Here is a 22,777-nt window from a genome sequence, read left to right as displayed (position 1 = left end):
TTTCTCTCCAGGACTTAGAAGAAAAAAGTTTGACTTTGCACCAATAGCAATTCTTCAGTTCCTTTTGTTTTCTCTTACAAATGCAGTCTAATAATTTTCAGTTTCTGCCTCCATATGTTAAAGTTAGATCACAGCTTTGTATCTTGTAAATGCAAGCTTGTCTGATTTACTGATGGAGACTGCATGTCTTCTGTTCAGACAGCCTCATCGTATGCTTATTTACTTGGAATTACTGTAACCCCTATTATGTTCAATGGGTCTTTGGTCCAGGTAAATGTGCATAAAGTTGCTGTTTAAATAGCTTTGCTAGTTTTGTGGGGTAGTCTTGTTAAAAGGGAAGCCAGTCTTTGCCACAAATATGATTCTTATGTTGGTTAGGAAAATATCTTTATACTCAAAAGTACTTTCAAGTTACAATACCTTAATTTCAGAATTAGGCTATGAAGCACATGGGAATCTATGAGCTGTAATTACTAACTTAACAATATTGTAATATAATGAACCTTAACTGTAGCTAAACATAAACAAAAATCAACACACACACACACACACACACACACACACACACACACACACACACACAGTAATGTAAGAATCTGGCTATTTGTTCATTATTATTTTTTTAAAATAGCAATGCTGTGATAAATTTTAGTTCAGACTACTATGGAATTTTCCTAAATGTAATAATGCAATAGTTCTTAGATTAAGGAAAGCCTTGTAGTTGTCTGCATTAAAATTAATTGCAAAACTCGAGTTTTTAAGATTAGCTATTTGTTCGAAGTAGATCTCATTATATTACCTTGAGTGTTTGTTTTCATCATGTAAAACTTTGACAGTCAGCATCCAAGGAGCCGGGTCTCACAATTAGTGAGACCCGGTTTGTGAAGCTAAGTGGGGAGAGCGGGCTAAGCCCGCTCTCCCTGCAGACAAGCAGGGCGGGAGCCCTGGGTGGCTGGATCGGCCACCCACATGACTGCCGGCTCCGTGATGGAGCCGGCGGGGGCTGGGGAGTTCGGGGGCCGCACGGCCCCTGGAAGCTCCAGTATGCCCTGCGCAATTGTGCAGGGCATACTGGGGAGACCCCCGAGCCGAGAGGCTGCTTTTCAGCATCCTGCTGGGGTCTACTCATGAGTAGCTACGGCACAGAGCCGTGCCACGGCTACTCACGATACCAAAAACTGGGTTTGCGGAGCGGGCTACTTGAGCGGGTTACCCGCTCAAGAACCACTGGGCTCACAGCCAAGCCCAGTGGTTCTCAAGATTGTAGAAAATCGGGCTGGCAGAGGCTAGCCCGATTTTCTACAATCGTGTGAATAGCCTCAAGGACTGGTAGCAAAACTAGCTGGTCTATACATGAAGATCAGACACAAGCAATTTAAGAAGCAAGTTGGTAACGCTTTTACTTTTGGTTCTTAAGCATTTTAAATAAAACACTTTCAGGATTTAAGGGACTGTCTATATGGCAGGGGGATACTTCGGTTAAAATGCCAAACACAGATTGTACCATCGTCTCAAGGCACCTGGACTTTAAAGTATTCTGGAGTGGCAAATTCAAGGATGCTTATTTAAAGCCTTTTAAATCACTGACACTAATTGAAATTGCTTAGGTGATGATCTAGAATAAAATACTTTAAAACTGCTTTTAAACATAGAGACGGGACTTCTCGGTTGCTGCCCCAAGATTGTGGAATGCGCTCCCTGCTGGGATACGATCCTCCCCATCTCTGGCAATTTTTAAAAAATACCTGAAAACCCATCTTTTCACCCAAGCTTTCTCAGCTTCCTAATATTTTTGGGTTTTTATTTCTGGTTATTTTAAAATTGTTTTTAAGTTTTTGTATATGTTTTTAACTCTTTTTATGTTATTGTAAACTACCCAGAGACAAAAGTTTGGGGCGGTATACAAATTTGATAAATAAATAAATAAGTGATTTAGCAATTTTAAAGAGGCTTGGATAAATTCAAGTATGCTTATGTGAATTGATGTTTTTAGCACAGATCAACTTAACAGGAATATTTTAAGTGACATTTAATACAACATTTATTGTCAGATGGAATGTTAAGATAGTGAAACATCTTAAAGAAAAAAGTATTGTCCTTAAATACTGAATTTGCAATCTTTTAGGGCAGGGGGCACTGCCTTAGAATTATTCAGCTTTGTCTAAGATGAACCATCACCCATTAATTATTTTAATTGGCTTTAGTTCTAAAACATCAGCTTAGTAGGATTTGAAGTCCTGTTGGCTTCTGGTGCAGAGCTTGCAAATTATTCATTGGAATCAACCAAAGGCTGTTGCTATAAACAGAAAGCAGAGTAGCCATATTTGATCTTATAGAAGCAAGGATCCTAGAAAGCATACTGTTTTCCTGTTTTGCAAGCACAAGGGATGGTTTCTCCTCAAATTGCTGCCTAAAGACTCAGGTGCATAGGACTTGTATCTGTGCATAAAGATCCGTGGCTGACATCTTAACTACCAAAGCACTAATGCAATGGCAGAAGCACTGGTGTTTCTGACAAGCTCAACTAACGCAGCTCCACCACTGGCTCAGCAGCAAATTTTGAAGACCTCCCCTTCCCCAGGAAAGGGAGAACCTCCCCTTCCCCAAGAAACACTCTGCCATTCGAAAATATGTCGCTGAGAGTCATACAATCCCTCAAGGACATATTTTCAAGTGACAGAGAGAGCCTTCTGCGGTAGGGAAGACTGTCAAACTTCGCCCACACACACCATCACTGGTGCTGTTTTAGTCTGGAACTCTTCAGAAGCACTAGTGATTCTCCTGTTGCACCATTGCTTCATTCACCAGAATGTCAGCCAATGAAAATGCAACAGCTATGATACAGATCTCTCTCAGACACACAGGCCAGGTTTACGCATAATGCTAAGCCATAATTTAATGTTATGAGAATGAGCAGGCACAAGCCTTGGGTTCATGCATCCCCCCCCTTCCCTCCTCCACACAGAAGAGGAGGAGGTTACTCACATAATTTCCGCTCTTCAGTTTATGTCTGAAATCAGGAAACTGTGATTTGTTCAAATCAGTTAGTTATAACAAATCAGGATCAAACCATGGTTTCATATCCTTGTTTGTTACAACCAACAAACCACAGTTTCAGACGTAATGGAAAACTGGTATCTTCAAAATAGCAAGTGGAAGCTTTCCATCACTTCCCCTCACATGTGGAGGAGGAGGGAAGGTGAGAGGGAGTACACAGCTCCAAGGGTTATGCCCGATTGTCCTCATAACTCTAAAATATGGTTTAGCATCACATCTTAACCTGGCCACAGACTTGGAGGTGTTCTCCAACTTCTGCTGCGCATGCATCTTCTCTCTGAAATAACTAAATGCTTGTTTATAGTTTTTGATAATATGCTTTAGGCACAGGTGTAGTGCTTTAAAAAATGAGATGTGTTAGGACTTGGGCTTCAATCCTATGCACATTTGAGAAAGCCTCATGGAACTCAGGAAGACTTTCACCAGAGTAAACATGCTTACTGTTGTCTGCATGTTTGACAGGAAGTCATGGTCTAGAAACACTTAATTCCATCAGAGGAAAAATATATTCCTCATAGGATCAGAGTTGCAGTGCCACATGATCTTGATTCATAGGCTGATTAGGGCATGGATTTATCTTTTGTTTCTATCTGAAGAAGCATCAAGTATCTTATAGAAACTATAATTTTGGCCTGATTAAAATAAAAGCCCACTCAGATGTCCAGAAGGATTCTTGTGTTTTTCAAAGTAATGTAATAAGAAATCCAGAGGTTGGTGGCTGCCACATTTAACAACTAAACACATTCGAAGGAATACAGGATATGCTTCATCCAAATGGCAATGAATTCAACAGATAAGATACATGCTGAATTGCAATTTGGCAGTGTCTAAATGGCAACATGTTACCCATTCGGGCATTTTAAAAACCTCCTTCTCTCTTATGTGTCAAATCAGGATCTATCACCCTGGGCAAACACTTCAGGTTTTTTTTTTTTTTTTGGTACATGCTGGTTTTAAAATATTAAATATTTATAGTATTTTAAAATACCAAAAATACTTCTAATACTAAAAATATTCAAGTCAAGAGCTCTCTTTTTAGCAGCCTCATAACAGCACAAGGTCAACTGTCCACATCTTCAAACATTTTGCACAAGAAAGGGTTAAAGTCACCTACAAGTTGGTAAGCAACTATTTGAATACAAATATTTAAGCAAATATTTGGGAAACAAGAGGCTCTCATAGCTAACTGGAAGAACAGCTGCTTTTACACCCATTACATTCCAGCAAGCTTTTCTGTTTGAAGGATGCCTTTCCATAAGCAGGAAATATTGTGGTTAACAAGCAAATGTACTCATGAACTTGGATGATAAGAGTAGCAATGACAATGTTTTACAAGAATTTTACATCGAGCCCCACAGAGCATGCAGTACTGAAGTACATACCCTTTCTTCTTGTAGTAAAGTCACCTATGGTTTGTGAATCTGTTCGCTCTAAACCGTGTGGTTTAGGTCTTAAAATTTTAGGGCTCTGACCTAATTGGTAAAAAGAAGAGTCTTGCTTAATATGATTATTTTTTGTATAACTGGAAAATTATGGAATCCTATCAACAAGTGCCAAGCCCCAGCAGAAAGATGGAATTCAGAAGCAAAAGCAAGCAACTGGTGGAAAGAGTTTGGCAGTGTGGCTAAGCTCATGCTAGGGTGTAAGCACCGCACTCAGAAGGCATGCAAGACACTCGCTTAAAGAAGCATAGATTTAACAGGTAGAATGCCATCAACAAAGGAGATTTTATTTCTAAAAGCAACCTCAGTAATTGCAACATTTACAATGAGAATACTGCATGCAGCTGGGTGGTGGGACCCACTAGTGTCTTGAAAAATGAAGGCATCATGTTGGATACATGCCTGTCAGAACAGGCGGCTTCTCATGCAGCACTGAAACCTCCCCCCCACCTGACACACACATCTTTCTGTCAATATGCAAGAACCTTATCCTGAGAAAGGAGTACGGATGTGGTAAGATTCCTTGATGAAGCCTGTACTATAGCTGACAGGGGAAAGGAATCCCACTGTTGGAGGGATTCCCACTGTTGGAGGATCCCACTGTTGGAGAATCACTGTTGCCCAGAAAGCATGGCCCCAAACCTGAGCCCTGACAGACTAGGTATAGAGGAAAGTGGAATGCTAGGAGGCTCTGTTCACTGAGCTACTGGAAAGGAAGTCTGCTTCCATCTGCATTCCTTTGTTCCTCCTCCCACCCCAAAAACATGGAGAATATAAGGACTAGTATTGTAATAAAGGTATTTTGTATGTTGCCCTGTCAAGGTGCATATTCTCTACTAGGCTATTATACATATTGACCAGCAAAGCATATAATCTCACAGATGACTTCCAAAGACAATCACAGGGCTCTGTGGTCACCAGGAGTCGACACCGACTCAACAGCACACTTTACTATCTAAGTGGATAATGTACGAAACTCCCTCTTTACACTATTAATTTGACTATATTCTCCATGTCTTCATATGAAAATGCACAACTGCCATTGTTTATGCACATCCTGACTAACTCCAGCATATATACATAAAACAACTTCTTTTATTTTGTTAATTAATATTGTGTTGATAGCCGCTGAACTGAGCAACACCCAACATTAATCAGGTTCAAAATGAAAATTTAAAAATATGTTCACCAGCACTGTAACTGTGTATTTGAAGGGTTTTTACTTTGTGATACTTAATTGCTTTTAGTAGTGACAGTCCACTGCTTTTTGTGGAAACATGGGTTCATAAGTCAGGGCTGCACCATTTCGGCCCTCCTGCTCTTTCTGGACTACAACTCCCATCATCCCCAGCCACAGTGGCCAGTAGGGAACTGTAGTCCAACACCTGCAGGAGGGCCGAAGTTGTGCAGCCCAGACATAAGTGGAACATGTCAACTTTGACACCATCACATCACAAACATAACTCAGTGCTAGGGTCACTACAACAGATAAAGGTGAACCTTGCTACACGTGGATCCAGGATCTGCAGTTTCACGTATTTGCGGCTGGGTAATTAATTCCCAACCTTGGCATACGCGGGGGAGAAACTGGCAGAAAAGGGGTTAATCCTGCCTATCCATAAGTCATGGGTGGCGGCCACCATTTTGTGGCTCATTTGTAAAAACAAAAAGCAAAAGTGATTTTTCATGAAATTTCAGGTCCTTTGGGACTTGTGGGCATCCTTGGATTCCTGAAGGCCTGCAGAGCATGGTAGGGCACTTTATTTGGCCCATTTTCACAGTTTTTGGCGCTTTGGGAGAAGGTTGAGTCTGGGAACCTAACCACCACAATCCCATAGACCCTCGTTACCCGCAGTAATATTCAGGAACGGAACTCTCACAGATAATGAGGTACAGCTGTATTCTCATTTAACTGTTCAGGATCTGGGGACCAAAATTTTTAGTTTTACAATGCTTTTAATATTCTTATTATTTCTGAAAAATGTGAATTTAGCAATTATCCCCTTTTTAAAAAATGTGAACATCAGCAATTGTGATGTTCAGCTTTCTATAAACAGATATTTATGGAGCTATGGAACAGTTACACTAAAAACAGAGCTAGCCTCAAATCAGCAGGACACAGCATTATTTACAGAGTCCATTCCATCTTAATCTTTATTGCCATGATTTGGTATTCTTTTTGCCTAAAAGGTTTTCAGGGGTCAAAGAATTTGCTGCTTTATGGTCACAATAGTGGTTTGCTTTGCAAGCTAGAAAGTTCAGTGACATAGTGCACTCATCACTCAGTCTACTGTGCTGTAACTTTTAAATCCCATTTTCTTTTATTGCTGTTAAATTGCGCATTACAGTTTTATTCTATTACCTGCCTTTTTGATTGCTGATTCAAAATGTGGAATATATATTTTTAAATAAGTAAAATAAAGGAATTAATTACATTATTTTTCTCTTTTGTAAAATTATTAAATACTAATGTTTGTCTTTGTTTTTAATAAACATGTTTATTTTATTTACAATAAACTATAAGCTGTTCTTTTCATTTCACTTCCATCCTGAGAACTGATCTTGTGGTAGGCGGAGAGCTGGTCTTGTGGTAGCAAGTATAACTTGTCCCATTAGCTAAGCAGAGTCTGCCCTGGTTGCATTTGAATGGGAGTCCACATGTGAGCACTGTAAGATATTCCCCTCAGGGGATGGAGCCGCTCTGGGAAAAGCAGAATGTTGCAACTTCCCTCCCTGGCTTCTCTCCAAGATGGGGCTGAGAGAGATTCCTGCCTGCAGCCTTGGAGAAGCCACGGCCAGTCTGTGTAGACCAGTGTTTCTCAACCTCTTTGTAGTCAAGGACAGCTAAATTTTTCATATGGAGTTTCAAGGACCGCTACATTCTTAGTGTGCAGTTTCCGGACCAGCAGTTAGTAAAGGGGTTTCAAGTTTATCTATTAGTACTATACTACAGGTGTGCACAACTCAAATGACCTGGTGGGCCAAAACTGAACATGACTTGGCTAATGGGGGCCAAGGTCAATTTTCAGAGTGCTGATTATTAAAACCATAAAGATGACTAATAGGGATGAGTTGCTTTTTTTAAAAAAAACAATTTTTTAAAAAACAATTTTTAAATTGTAAACCGCCCTGAGCCATTTTGGAAGGGCGGTATAAAAATCGAATAAATAAATAATAAAATAAATAAAGTAACACTTAATACTAATCAATTACTTAAATCGAAGTGAAATTAATTAAAATGAATTTAATCAAAATTTAACTTTTGAAGTTCTGGCAGACCAAGATTAATTTAAATTAAAATAAAATAAATTGAATTAAAAATTCTAATAAAATAAATACATTAAAATATTTACAAAATACATAACAATAAAAATCATTGTACTTTAAATAAAATGCTTTCTCTCCGCACTGCTTCCCCCTTCCCTTCCACCCCAATCTGTTCCCTCTTTCTGGAGGTATCCATTCTCCAGCAGTGCCAGAGGTCCCCGTCCACCTGCAGCTTTCTCTCCCCGCCCCCTGGCAGTGTTTTCTCTCCCCACCGGGCTTGCTCCCTCCCTCCCCCCCACCATTTTTGCCCACCCGCCAGCCTCCTCTGCTAATAATTCAAACACTGCTAGCTGTGCTATTTTGTAGCAGCAACTGTTCATTCTAGTCAAATAAATTACTTCAATAATTGGGAGCCCCTGGTGGCGCAGTGGTAAAACTGCCACCCTGTAAACAGAAGGTTGCAAGTTCGATCCTGACCAGGGGCTCAAGGTTGACTCAGCCCTCCATCCTTCCAAGGTCAGTAAAATGAGTACCCAGAATGTTGGGGGTCAATATGCTAAATCATTGTAAACCGCTTAGAGAGCTTCCAGCTATAGAGCGGTATATAAATGTAAGTGCTATTGCTAAGTGCTATAATTGTGTGCCATTTTAAAAACTCATTGTGGGCTGAAGGGTGGGATAGAAATTCTAAAGAGATAAAACCTGAATAGCTACCTGACCATTTATTGGCTACCTTTACACAGAAAGAGCAACGCCCACTCTCAGCACCAGAGAAAACTCACTTCCTTTAAAATGATTTATTGGGAGTATAAAGCATCACATAATCAAAGCCAAACACAGATAAAGTAACTGCTGAAAAGTCGTATACATCTTTGAAATAGCATACCCTATTTCAAGTGTTCCCACGCCAATAATGACAACAGTACTAAGAGCCTTTGAACAGAACTAAAAAAAAATATGTCCCAACCACACTTTATCCTTAGTACAATACTTCCACAGTCCCCTAAGCCACACTTAAAGCAGGATATCCCCACATATCCTGGAAGAGGGGAAAAGAGAGGTACAGGCTGCACAAAATGGTGGGAGTACCCTTGCTGCTCTCTGCAACTATTTTTTTAAAAATTGAGTCAGATGAGCCCTCCATCTTTAAGGCTGTAAAATGGGGAAGGTCACCATAAACCCCATTTACAAGTTACCATCTGCACATTCAAACAACAATCTGGAGGAGGGAGCGAGACCATGTGCACTGGCTCACCACCACACATTCAGCATAAATGGGGTGGCCCTGTGCATGTACAGCTGAATGCATGTAGTCTCCCGTTTCCAACATTCTGTGCAATTCATAGATGGCAGAGAGTGTGTACAGTACACACATGGCGGGCTAATGAGTAAGCAGCTTGACAGGTTCCAAGGAAGGAGTGGCAACCCATAATGAAATCAGGGATCAATAGTGGCCTGGCTCCCATCCTGTTATGTTCTAAGCAGGATGGCAGCTAAATATTCACTCACTTTCTTTGGTCCACATATGTTTTTTCAACCCAATCATACATCCCTAGCTCTATGAACCCCTGCTAACTTGGCAAAGAGGCACCTTTTAACGTGGTGATTCTCTTTATTGAGCAGGGGGAGAGTAACTGGCACTATCCACCCCCAGCACAGTACCTCCAGTGACTGTTGCTGGTTTCTATCTTATGCTTCTTTTTATATTGTGAGCCCTATGGGGACAGGGAACCATCTTATTTATTTATTATTTCTCTGTGTAAACCGCCCTGAGCCATTTTTTGAAGGCCGGTATAGAAACTGAATAAATGAATAATAAATAAATAATAAATATTCACATCTCTAAACATGCCACACTCCATTCATACACCAAAATATATTTCTCTGCTATAAAAACCCTCTTACTCATTTAAATTTCTGTTAATGGTGCATAATGAAAGACAAAATCAGCATGACGAGAGGGAAAGAAAGACTGTGTTTACCCAGAAGTAATTGTGATGACAATTTATTTGTTGTTGTTCGGTCCTACTTTCTGAGAGGAAACACAGTCATCTGTGAGATATTGGCTATTTATGTTTAGGTGACAGATGACTCTTCCTCAGTGCACAAAACTAGCCTTGATGTTCAATTAAGTCCTTCCCAAATCAGTAGAATTACATAATTTTTATAGGGTTTCTTTAAATATTTAAATACAGTCACTTAAAATATGTGCTCTATGTCTCTAAGATAAAATTCTAAATAGCTATCAACTATGCAAGTTAAAAGATTCACAGTATCACTCTTAATTTAATCACTGTATATTAAATGCTATGTTACTATCCTGAACAAGAACAAATCTATTTTTTAAAAGTGTTGGATCCTTGTTTTTAACACCGTCCCAAAGACAAACACATGGGCCAAACCCAGTTCTGAAAGTAAAACTGTTTCCTTTCAATTGCTCCTTAAGGCAAAATGGAGGAAAGGAGTTATTTTAAAAAAACCCCAACAAACCCAAAAAGCAACTTAATGTTCCAACATTGGGAGGAAAATAAAAACACTCATATGCAGCTGAATTGATGTTAGAATTTACTGAATGCATTTGAGACATTCAGTGATCTGTTCATGTATGTACTGTGTATGATTAAATGTGTTTGCTGAAATGATAACGTACGGCTATAAAAGGTTCTGTATGTTGTTAATTTTGTATAATATGTCTTTATGTAATATAAATGCTATATTGTCTTTACCAGTTGGCATGATGACAAATGGTCTTTTCTCCATTAGTCTCAAGTGCAAAGCTCTCACCAATTTTGACTCTGTGCTATCTTTAAAAATAATTCATATTCATTTACTTTCCACTAAAAAACCTCAGGACTATGGAGAACATGCATGTCAATTTTGAGACATACAGTAGCATCCAAAGCAGTACTGTAGCAACCTTTTGCCACCCTCCTCCTCACTGCAGCCCCTGGAGACGCTCAAAAACCATCCCTGAGGGTCAAGGAACCCTTGCTGAGGACTTAGGATGCAGTGCAGGAGACTTCAAAGGGAGAGCGGAATCTCTAGAAACTTGCCATTAGCAGTCTCTGCCAGGTTCCTGGGGATCTCTCCCCCCCCACCTACACCAGCCCTTACTGTGAGGAAGAGGGGGCAGGAAAAACAGCTTGTGCAAGCACCACTCTGGACGCTATCTATAGTTTTGTAATTGTATTTAACCAGCAATTACCTTTTTGACCTGTTTGCCTACACTACTGACTACACCATTGTTCGACCTATCTACACAATTCTACCGAAGATGAGGGCAATAACAATATAGATCACGCTGATCTCTATTAGGAAAGGAAGGAAATCTTCATTCTGAACCACCACAGCTTTGAGATTCCATTCCTTCTACAACTATAACTCCAAGCACCAGGGGCATAGGGTCCATTGGACAAGTGGGGGCAATTGCCCCCAGGCCCAGAGGGTCAAGGGGCCCCACAAGGCTCTACAGACCCATGGCCAGGGTGTGACACTGCACCCCAAAATTTTCTCTCACCACCACCACCCCCGGCCAGCTGTGTGACTCCCAATCATGGCCAGCGAGCTGTTTCACTTTTTTCAGGCAGGAGGAGGACGAATGCTGAGAAAGGAAAGGGTTAAACCAGCCCAGCAGCAGCAGTCTTTGATTGCTCCTCCTTGAGTTATGCTCTTCCTCCACTCAGCAATTCACTGCAGAGTTGGTGAGGGAGCAGGCAAGAAGCATGGCCAAAAGGATAGCTGGAAAAGAAAGTCAAACAAGCAAGCAAGCAAGCAAACAGCCCTTCTCTGTTTTTTCTGGGAATGTGATTTCTTCCCTCAGAAGCCAATGTGTGTTTTTCTCCTTCCCACATTTATGAAGTGTGTGTGTGTGTGTGTGTGTGTGTGTATAAGAGAGAGAGAGACCCCATCCCATCCGTAACTGAAAGTCTCCCTTGATATGTCTCTTTCCTATCCTCAAGCCCTTGTTTGTGCTTACGTAAGAGACTTAACTATTTTAAAATGATTTAATATGATTGAGTTCTTCCCAATAAGTCCTGACCCATGTGATCTTCCCCTCGGAACTTGCAATGAGTTGTTTTCCTCTCCGTGGAAAGGAAAGTAGAAAGTAAAAGAGAGCGAGTGGGGTGGAATTTATTGGCTGGTCTATGGTGGTGGTTGTTAAATATATATTCAGTTGTTTTCCAACCAGACAAGTTCTCAGAATTGTATAGATTTTTAAAAAGTCATTTTCAAACCTCTCAGAAGTAAACCTCATTTTCAAACCTCTCAGAAGTAAAAATTGTGTTATTTTCAATTCTTCTCATTTCCTATGTAGGGCTACCTCTGACCATGGCTGATTTTGTTGTCCTTGGTGTACATATTTTGCCAGCCCTCAAAAGTCAAGTCCTTTCTTACTTCTCCTCATGTTATATCCAGAGTCTTTGGAGCAGCTTTGCAGTGTGTGTGTGTGTGTGTGTGTGTGTGTGTGAGAGAGAGAGAGAGAGAGAGAGGGGGGGGGAGGAGAGAGAGAGCACACACAAATGGGCAAATAGGGATAAGAACATTGCTAGGGTTGTATGTATGCATATATCAGGTAACAGCAGAAGGCATATTTGTTAAAAATGTTTCTGAGCTAAGGGAATATGTATGCACAAGTATGTGTGTGAAAGTGTATGCATATATGAAGAGGGTGTAATATTATATGCATAGAAGGGAAAGAAAGGGCATGATAAGAATCTTGTTTTCATCATGTCCTTACAGTTTTTCTGCAAAAAATATATGGGGGCAGGGCAAAGAAGGGGGGCCATCTTCATTTTTTGTCCCTAGGCTCACTCCAACCTTGCTACACCACTGCTGGGTGCAGTCCTCCCTTTCTTTATTATCAAACCCCTCTTCAGACATTTTTTAAGAAGCAGGGATACTGTACTCACACACACTATCCGAAGAATGTGCCCTGAAGTTCCTCTGACACACTGAAAAGCCTCATCCACCCACTGACCACAAGTACTGCATTTTCCTGAAGAGACAAATGCTGTAACTTGGGCAGAACAGGCATGAGGCTCCTGAGTGTGTCAGTATTAGAGAAGGGCTTGCAGGTGTGATTTTGGAACATGGTACATGCATAGGGCTTCCCTGCTTTTTTCTAAAGTCTGAAGAGGGCTCACCTCAAAAGCCAATGGGAAGCAGCAGCATTTAAACAGTTAGATTTATCATAGCTTCAATCTCTCCAAGTTCTAATGAGAGATGAGTGAGCCAGCGTGGTGTAGTGGTTAGAGTGTTGGACTAGGAACGAGGAGACCCGGGTTCAAATCCCCATTCAGCCATGATACTTGCTGGGTGGCTCTGGGCTAGTCACATCTCTCTCAGCCTAACCTACTTCACAGGGTTTTTGTGAGGAGAAACATAAGTATGTAGTACACCGCTCTGGGCTCCTTGGAGGAAGAGTGGGATATAAAATGTAAATAAATAAATAATAATAATGTATACAAATGCTACCCAGTTGTACTGACAGGAGACAATTTGCTAGCAATGCTGCTTCCAACATACCATCACCAACACATGCAAGCTTTGAAAGATTAGAGTAGCAAAAAAAGCAAAATTGCTATAAACACATAATTCAATACACAGTGCTGTCAAAAACAATTATTGAAATGACATGTTTTTGATATGCATAGAAGAACATACTCAAGTATTCAGTTTCTTTTTCCTGAAAGCGGGAGGGGAAGGAGAAGTGTACCAATATTTATACATAATCATTTGGAATGCATTACATGGACCCATGCTGTCTGCTCGTTCAACCTCCATCAAATGTCTTTCCCTCATTTATGTAAGTAACTGGGAGAGGGAGGTGCACTACACCAAATGCAATGTTTCAGTCAACTACCTGGCTCCAAAAATCCAAATGTACAAAACCCCAACATTAAAACAGATCATGAAGACGATCAACAGATTCTCAGCTGCCAAAAGTTATTTATATTTGTGGCAGATAGATTATTTTAATATGATCAACTGATACCATTCAACTTCCTCTTTACCACAACATTATTATTTGTTTTAATTAATGCAATATTTGCAGCAGCGGAAGCATCGGCAAAAATAATATTCTAAATGGAATTAATCCTGGCAGTCATTGACTTGTATGCACATGTACTTTCCCTAGTCACAAAAATATGTTCAAATATTCAGATCGTCTATGCCTGACACAGTACCACAATGAGCACTTTGTGTCTGGTCCATTCACAGTTATTTTGCCTATTAGAAAAGGTAGCTGTTTTTAATCTTGATTGCTAAAAACTATATTTGGGACTACATTTGTTATTGTTGTTTTAGATATCTGTGAATTGTCTAATAGTGTATTGATATTGTTGCCTAACATAATCTAACAGAAACCCCTGCTAACTTGGCAAAGAGGCACCTTTTAATGTGGTGATTCTCTTTATTGAGCAGGGGGAGAGTAACTGGCCCTCTCCACCCCAAGCACAGTACCTCCAGTGACTGTTGCTGGTTATGTTTCTTTTTCGATTGTGAGCCCTTTGGGACAGGGATCCATCTTGATTATTTATTATTTCTCTGTGTAAGCCACCCTGAGCCATTATTGGAAGGGTGGTATAGAAATCGAATAAATAATAATAAATAATAATTTTATTCTGTGGGGAATGGAAAGGATAAAAAAAATCTCAGTACTTCAGAACAGGTAACACATGCTCATTGCTTACCTTTTCTGTCTGGTTTGAGGTTCCTATCCACTGGAGGTGGTTCACATTCTGCAACAGGGACTGGCCTTCTGGGAGGAGTCTTTGGACTAGCCCTAAAGCCCATGTGTGCTGGTGGTGGGACTTGCATTCCAAACAGCGAAAAGTCAAAGGTGCCTGGAGTCATTGGCACATAGTTCGTCATTTCTTGGATGGGTTCAGTAAAACTGCTAGAATGCTGCCGCGGGGGAGAGTTTGGGTTCATGGGGACATAGTTTTCATCCAGTTCTTCATTTGAAACACTTCCTACATGCAAAAGGCTTTTGTTTTTCTATAAATAAAAAGCATTTAAAACAAGAAATTAATCAACATTCCAAAGAGGAAACGTGTCATACAATTAGCAAACATTTCTCTGAACATGAACTCTGATCATGTGAGTCTTTCCCCCTTTTAGGAGATCCAGGATAGTGATGTGCACGGACCACGGAGGCGTGGTCCGATGCCAGGAGGGGTTGCTTTAAGGGTGGGGGGTTGTACTTACGCCTCCCGCTGCTTTTCCCCCTCCGGCACTCCAGTTTTTGGCAAAATCTTCAGGACAGCAGCGTTCCTCCCTGCCGCCCCTACCCCCTTGCTGTTCTCCAAAATCGGAAGTAACACGGGCGCATGCGCCTGCTGTCGACGTGCGCACCGCGCACATCACAGTGACACGTGTGGTGGCAGCAGGCGCATGCGCCTATGTTACTTCCAGTTCTGGAGAACAAGAAGAAGGCAGGGGCGGCAGGGAGGAACGCTGCCGCCCCGAAGATTTTGCCAAAAACTGGAGCGCCGGAGGAGGAAAGTGGCGGGAGGAGTAAGTACACCCCCCTCCCTTAAAGCAAACCCCTCCCCCCGCCGGTTCGTCGGACCCCCAACATGGCCTGTGAACCAGTTCGTGCTCAACCCTAATCCAGGCTTCATACAGACATTCTTTCCAATGGGACGGTATCCCATCAACCTATTGTGTAGCAAACTATGCACCAATGGCCAGCATCTCCCAGGCCTTCTAACTTCTATCTCTATTTTGTAACTGGCTGCCACACTCCTCCATTCATTCATTCATTCATTCATTCAATTTCTATACCTCCCCCCCTTCCAAAATGGCTCAGGGCAGTTTACAATTAAAACAAAACAGTTAAAATCAATTAACAATTAAAACAGAGATTATTAAAGCACCATAAAACAATAATTAAACAATGAAAACAATTTAAAAATTCTAAAAAACCAGGTTACAACATTAAAAACCCTTTACAACAATTTAAAAATCCTGGAAGGCCAGGCCAAACAGATAGCTTTAGCCAAGCTGGTGATGTGATGGGAACCTGATATGTTCTATGATATGATATGATATGATATGATATATGATATGATATGATATATGTTCTATGTTCTCATACCTATGCTATCCCTTAAAACTACTCATGGCCAGGATTGATTTGCCGTCCCCAGTCCCACTGCATTATGGGAAGCAATGAGCAAGCAAGCCTACTCAGAAAGCATCTGTGCAAAGCTATTTCATAGTCTTTGGCCTTGGTCCATAGCAGAGAATATAAATGAGTGCAAATGCTTTACATCATTATGTCGTCAATGGTGAAGATTAAATCATACTTACAAAGTGGTTGTGAAAGCCTTCCAGTGAGCTTGATCTGTCATTCGGAAATGACCGTGGAGTAAAATAGCAGTCTTGAGAACCAACATCTAAAGAAAGGCAGAGAAAGCAAGCATTGTTTTCTCATCTTATATACCACTGTACAAGAATATCCAATGATGTGTAACAAGTCAAAATAGAAAAATTACCCTCTGCTAAATTTCCACTGTCTACATTTGTTTAACTGCCTATGTGTAACTCAGCATGCTATAAAGATCTTTAGCATTATAAACATTGCTGCAGAAATCAGATTAGGAGGAAAGAGTGAAGAGGAAACAGAGTTATCTCAAGTAGTATGTCAAACATCTTAATTAAAATGATTTTTTGTCATCAGGAATGGCATCATTTAACACATATCAACATTCTGAAATAATGTAGAAACAAATTTTGTGCACCCCAATGTAAGTGTCCAATGACACAAAAATACAGTATCATTATGAGATATGCTGATGAGTTAAGTCAGCATGTCTATTTTATTGGGTAACACATGCATACAAAATACACCTGTTCCCCCTTTATTTCCTATTCCTTCCTCTTCTCTATCACAAGATGCTTTGCTGGCCCTTCCTCAATTTTTTCCATCCCTAACCACTGTTCTGGCTTCCACTTGCTACTCAACTTTGACTTTTAATTTCCTACTTTTACTAGTATCCTTAGCTCTACACCATTCTGACGGGTTAAATCCAAGGACAAGGGTTGTCAGGATATTCATCAAATTCTACCAATTTGCATAGGCACAACAAATGGTTGAGGTATGTGAATGTGTTATTCATGAAGTGTTATCAGTGCACATGTTACTTTGCAGACCAAAAGTCTATTCCAAAGAATTTACCGTGTAAACTGAACAAAGGGAAGAACAAACAACAAAGTGGGACAGCACACTGACATACGTTGTGACATCCAGACTGATACTGTGCATACAGAATTACATTTTGCACACACAACAAGGACTGTTGTGAATGGTATTTACCATTCATCTCCTCCTTCTGCAGCTGTCCCTGGGGGTCCTGCAACCCTCAGAGGCATGTGTGTGTGTGTGTATGTGTGTGTGTATATATGGTACAGAGAACTGGACTGTGAATGGGGAATTTGCAAAAATTGCCCCTCCCCCATCATATGCACAAAATGTTATCCTGCATGTGTCATATTAGTCTAGATGTTAGCCACTAGATTTAATTAGCCACAATAGTGCCATAATAGATCTATTAAAATAGATAATTTGCAGGTGCTTGTTCTGAACTTTGAAGGCAATTTTTTTTTGGTTAATTAACAATGCATTCAAATGGACTGCAAGGCAGAGAGAGCCTTTACAGTGTGCCTCTCTTGAAGAAGAAGATGCACCAGGAGAGGAGAAAGGAAGGTTAGATTTTGTGCTTTTCTTTTCTCAGCACTGAGTATAATATGCTGTGCTAGCCAGTAGTTGACACCGACTCGACAGAAAAACTTTACTTACTTTATTGCTGCTATAGCTATCTGGAAGCAGAGGTTATAGCAAATCATGAGTTGTAGTTTGTTTTGTTTGTGAGATTGTGTTGTGGAGAAAAATGGACAGTGGCAGGTGAGTGAGTGAGATTGAGATTTCTTGGTGATTGCTGTGATGAGCTCCATGTCTGGCCTTGAGAGAAACTTGTGCTTTACTCACTGCTCCAGTCTGCTCTGCAGTCTTCGCTGCAAGCTGTTGTACTCAGTCAAAATTTGGGTGAAATTGCTCTGTTGAGCATATGGCTATGCTTGCTGCTAAGGGTGCTGCTGTGGCAATGTTAGGAATGTAAGGAGTCATAATTGTTTGTGAGAGAGCAACTTGTCCCAATGATGTTACTACAGGGAAGGCACTGTGGCTGGCAGTGGATTCTGGGTCAGTGCAGTAGCGCTCCTTGGACTGGACCTCCGAGCCCAGCTCCGATCTTCGGGGGGGGGGCTCCAAATGTCCCCCGGGCTTCCATCATGGTGGTGCACCTGCCCGTGCTGGATCGGCAGCAACTCAAATGGTGGTGGCCATGTGCGTGTCGGCCTGTGGGCTGGTCGGCTATGTATGCTCCCTGGCGGGGGGTGGGGGGGGAGCCTCCAAATGTCCCCGTGCTGCCCGCGCAGCTGGCCATGTGTGCAGGCCCCTCGACACAAGCCATGTAGTGCTCAGTCAGAGGAGAGCCTCCAAGTGGCAGTGGGGATGCAGCCACGGCAATCTGCACAGGCCAGGGAGCCATGTGCAACACAAGGAAAGACCTGCTTCCTGTTGTAGAAGGTCCCTGCCACCAGCCCACCCACACTGCCTGATGATCTCTCTCTACTAGTTCCAGCGCTGGCTTGGTAAGGAAGAGAGATGTGGGGGGGGGGGGAGATTGGAACTTAAAATCTTGCGGAGGGCGGCTTCCACCTCTTCACTTGTGTGACAGTGTACATGGGGCCTGGCCGTAAGCAGCCCGCATGAGACACTTCTACCCAGCCACAGTCTGTGCCTGAAAGGAGCCAACTTTCCCCAGCCAGCAGGCACCACTCAGCTGGTGGAGCAGGACTAAACAGGTGGCACCGCTCTTCAGCCTGGGTCATCTGAAGAAAGAGTGGTGCAGGGGGAATGAGCTCCAGGCTCCAGCTGCTGCTGCTGGGCACAGTAAAAGCGAGCGAGGCTTGCACTCCTCCACTCCTTCCCCAGGGGAACTCAATGGGATGGCAGGGGCAATGGGGCAACGGCTTTTTCAAGGCTGCTCTCACCTTGCTGTTAGTGGTGACAGATGCATCTGCTTTGTAGGAAGGAAACTGCATGCGGGGATCATCCAGCCACCGACACCGTGAGGGTTGCTGTATGTGTTTGTGAGGAGACGGAGGCTGCCTGACCGGGCTAGGATTGGCCACAGAACAAAGGAATGGCAGTCATGAGGGGAGCTTTTTAATTCAATAGTGTCTCCATTGAGAGAGGCAGCTGGAGTTGCTCTCTCCCGCCTTATAGTCCTCTCCTTCCCCAAGAGTGTGTGACCAAAGTTGAGCTAAGGCGAAATTGTGTCCCTCTTCCTATATTTGATGCTCCCCACTCAGAGGGAGCACATTAAACTCTCCACCCACCCCTCCAGGAAGGGATTAGTGCCTGTCAGAGCCCCTTCGTGTGGGGTGGGCAAGACGTGGGATGAGCAAGCAAGCAGGTAGTTGGCTTAGCTTTCGGGGCTTGATCAATGGGGTGAGTATCCCATAGAGTTGGGGCTCCTTCTCTCCCCTTTTTACAAAGTGCTGTGATGATGGAACTCTCGACCCCCTCTCCGTTAGGTCGCCCTGGGGCTCTTGTGACCCAATTTGCAGACTACCTCTCTGTTACTAGCGTTATTTTCATGGAGAGATTTGCATCGCTCTTTAGGTCTTCTTTCTTCCCTCCCTCCTCCTCCACCCATTTGGAGTTCCCTTTTCCCTGTTTGTGCTGTAACCTTGCCATCAACCCCATCACCTCTGTGTTTCTTTTGTTCCTTCCTCTCCCACCGCCCCCGGCCCTGCCACCACCCCTTCCCAGGAATTTCTTCACTGTATGTGCCCCACCCCCCACCGCCTTTGCTGGGGCTGGCACACTTCACAGAGTGGGGGCAAGGGAGGAACTGAGGCGAGTGGCAGGCAGGACTACCCATCATGCAGGTCAGTGGGAAATATATTATTCATAATTTATTCTGAAAATACACACGTTCCAGCTTTGCCTGAGCTAATTCTGGTGTAAAAAGTGCATTCAGCTAATTTAAATGGCAGCATTGTCCATGCAAATTGTTCTGGTGTAAACATGTTCTGGTTTAAGAAATACTGCAGTGCTTTGCAGTTTATTTTGGAGCAGCAGGAAGGGGAGCCTTGAGGGGTGGCAGGGGGACCTCCAAAGGCCTTTAGGTCCAGGCTCCAAAATTGCCTAGGTGCACCACTGAGTCAGTGATTTCTTTTTGGACATTTTTGGACTGTGTTTGAAATGAGTGTTCTGTGTTGGGAGGGACAGATTCCCTTTTACTGTGTGCTTCTGCAATGTTTTTCAAGGCATGGTTGCTAACCACAAACCTCCACACAATCCTATGGGGAAAGTCTGCCCATTTCTTTTGTGGGTTGGATGGTAGGTAGCACCCATCATGCCCTACAATCCAAGCCACTTTGGTGTCCATAGGATCTACCCATGGGGAACAATGGGGTGTTTCAAATTTCCCCGTTGTTTCCTATGGCTGAAACACTCAAAATGTTGAGTTGGTTTGGCCACTGTTTTGACGAAATGTTTCAGCCATTTTACCTTTTGTTTCAAGCTTGAAACAAAACGCAAAATCAGTTTCATGCACATCCCTATCTGGGTATCTTCAGGCAGGGGTGGGAGAGACTCCTGCCTGGAACCTGGTTGCCTCAGCTTAAAGCCTACTCTCTATAGGGAGATTAGTGAACAGGAATTAACAAACAGGTGTCATACGAGTTTTGCACAGAGTTTAGTAGGGGAGCTTGAAAGGAGCCCCCTTGCTCACAAGAAGCCCAAGCAGGAAGAGAAGTACTACTCGCTCTTTCATAGAGCTGACAATTTCAACTAAGACCTAACTTTCAAATAAGCAATCTCCAAATATTCTAAACAGTCAACAGAACAAGTCATGAAGACAGAAAGCCAGTAGGGGAGGGGCCACTTCCCAGTGTACTGCACAGCCAAAGATGGTGAATATTTATATACCGCTTTTCAACAAGAGTTCCCAAAGCTTTTTACATAAATAAATAAAAATAAATAAAGATGGATCCCTGTCCCCAAAAGGGCTCACAATCTAAAAAGAAAAACATGAGATAGACACCAACAACATCCACAGAAGGGACGATGTGCTGGGACTGGATAGGGCCAGTTGCTCTCCCCATGCTCAATAAAGAGAATCACCACTTTAAAAAGGTGACTCTTTGCTCAGTTAGCAGGGGTTCCTCAGTTAGCAGAGTGTTGCATATATTGTTCGATGGGCAGAAGCCATGGGTGTTTGCTTGGTGCAAGGAGCTCCTGGCTCTAAGATAACAAGTTTGTTCCCTTGAAACCAAGGTGGCCGATCTAAAGAAGCTCAGAGAGTCAGAGAGGTACATGGATGAGACCTTGAGGGACGTGATAGAAGCATCCCTCTGCCCGGCTGATAGCTTTTCTGCTGTCATGGAGAGTGAAGGTCTCAGGGAAGGAGGACATTGGTCTGAGGAAGCGAGAAAGCCATGGGATGTGGTGATGGCCACCAGCTTGGATGGCTTTAAAAGGGGCTTAGACAGATTCATGGTGGACAGGCATATCAATGGCTACTAGTCTGGTGGCTGTGGGCCATCCCCAGCCTCAGAGGCATGACGCCTCTCAATACCAGTTGCAGGGGAGCAACAGCAGGGCATGCCCTCACCTCTTGCCTGTGGTCTCCCCAGAGGCATCTGGTGGGCCACTGTGTGAAACAGGATGCTGGACTAGATGGGCCTTGTGCCAGAGCCAGCAGGGCTGTTCTTATGTTCTTAAACACTCCCTTAGCAGGGACCCCTTCCTTAGGTGATGCACCCATTTCCTCTTGCTCAGAGGACAGTCCTCCAGGGGGTGGGGACCTCCTAGTAGTGTGTGATTCAATCATTAGGGACATAGAGAGATGGGGCTATGATCCACATGTAGACAGCACGTGATGACTTGCCTGTCTGGTGTGAAGGTTGCAGATGTCATGTTGCATCTAGGTAGGCAGTTCTGGGGAGGAGTCAGCTGTCATGGTGCACACTGGCATCAATGGGAAATGCAGTCGGGAGGTCCTGGAAGCAAAATTCAGGTTGCTAGGTAGCATACTGAAGTCCAGGACCCCCAGCATAGTGTTCTCTGAAGTGCTACCTATTCCATGCGCAGGGACAATGAGACAGGCGGAGCTGAGGGATCCAATGTGTGGATGAGATGTTGGTGCCAGGAGGAAGGGTTTAGGCACTGAGATACATTTTGGGGAAAGTGAAGACTGTACAAAAGGGATGGGCTCCACTTGAAACAAGATGGAAGCAGACTGCTGGCACTTAAAATCAAGCAGGTCGCAGAGCAGTTTTTAAAATGATGCCTAGGGAATTGCCAACAGGAACTGGGTAATATCTGGTTTGGTCAGCAAAATACCCTAAGGTGTGAGGGTGCATATGTTTTGGCTAAACCAGAAGGGGATAGAGTACAGCCAAGAGTTAAGCAGAAGGAAACACATGACAGCTTGCCAAATCGGTCAAATGATGGTAAGGGGCATGGCATACAACATCACCAGGTGAGGGACTTGGCATATAGGTGTCTATACACCAATGCCAGAAGATTCCAAGCAAAAATGGGTGAGCTGGAATGCTTGGTTACTAATGAAAAGCAAGATATAGTTGGTGCAGCGCAAACCTGGAACAGGGAGAACAAATGGGACACAGTTATTCCTGGATATAAACTCTACAGAAGCGGAAGGGAGGGGAGGACTGATAGAGGAGTAGCATTGGAAACCCAAGTGGACTGGAGTCCTCCACAGAATCAATATGGGTAACATTATGAGGACTGAAAGGAAATGTTTCATTAGGGATGTGCTATCACTCTCCAGATCAAAGCACTGAGAATGACCTGGAGTTAGAGAAGCAAATAAGAGAGGCATCAAAGAGAGACAGGGCAGCAATAATGGGTGACTTGAACTACCCATACATAGACTAGGTAAATCACGTTCAGGTAAGGAAAT

The 22,777-nt window shown here is 42.7% G+C and overlaps 1 protein-coding gene across 3 annotated transcripts in view; it reads right to left on the bottom strand.

The window, feature by feature from the left end:
• The window catches only part of GAB1 (GRB2 associated binding protein 1), a 149,779-nt gene that overhangs the window by 7,105 nt on the left and 119,897 nt on the right, over positions 1–22,777 (bottom strand). For 2 of the 3 annotated variants that reach the window (XM_053253191.1, XM_053253194.1), the window contains exons 5-7: positions 16,086–16,171; positions 14,462–14,768; positions 4,440–4,529 (exon numbers count right to left, since the gene is read on the bottom strand). In XM_053253191.1, coding sequence (XP_053109166.1) covers positions 4,440–4,529; positions 14,462–14,768; positions 16,086–16,171 — 483 coding nt within the window. The remainder of the gene's footprint in view (positions 1–4,439; positions 4,530–14,461; positions 14,769–16,085; positions 16,172–22,777) is intronic. The other variant, XM_053253192.1, reaches the window with a different exon arrangement.

The sequence above is a fragment of the Hemicordylus capensis genome, chromosome 5, assembly GCF_027244095.1.
Source record: "Hemicordylus capensis ecotype Gifberg chromosome 5, rHemCap1.1.pri, whole genome shotgun sequence".
NCBI classification, from domain to species: Eukaryota; Metazoa; Chordata; class Lepidosauria; order Squamata; family Cordylidae; genus Hemicordylus; species Hemicordylus capensis.
This window is presented reverse-complemented; position numbering and strand designations above follow the sequence as displayed.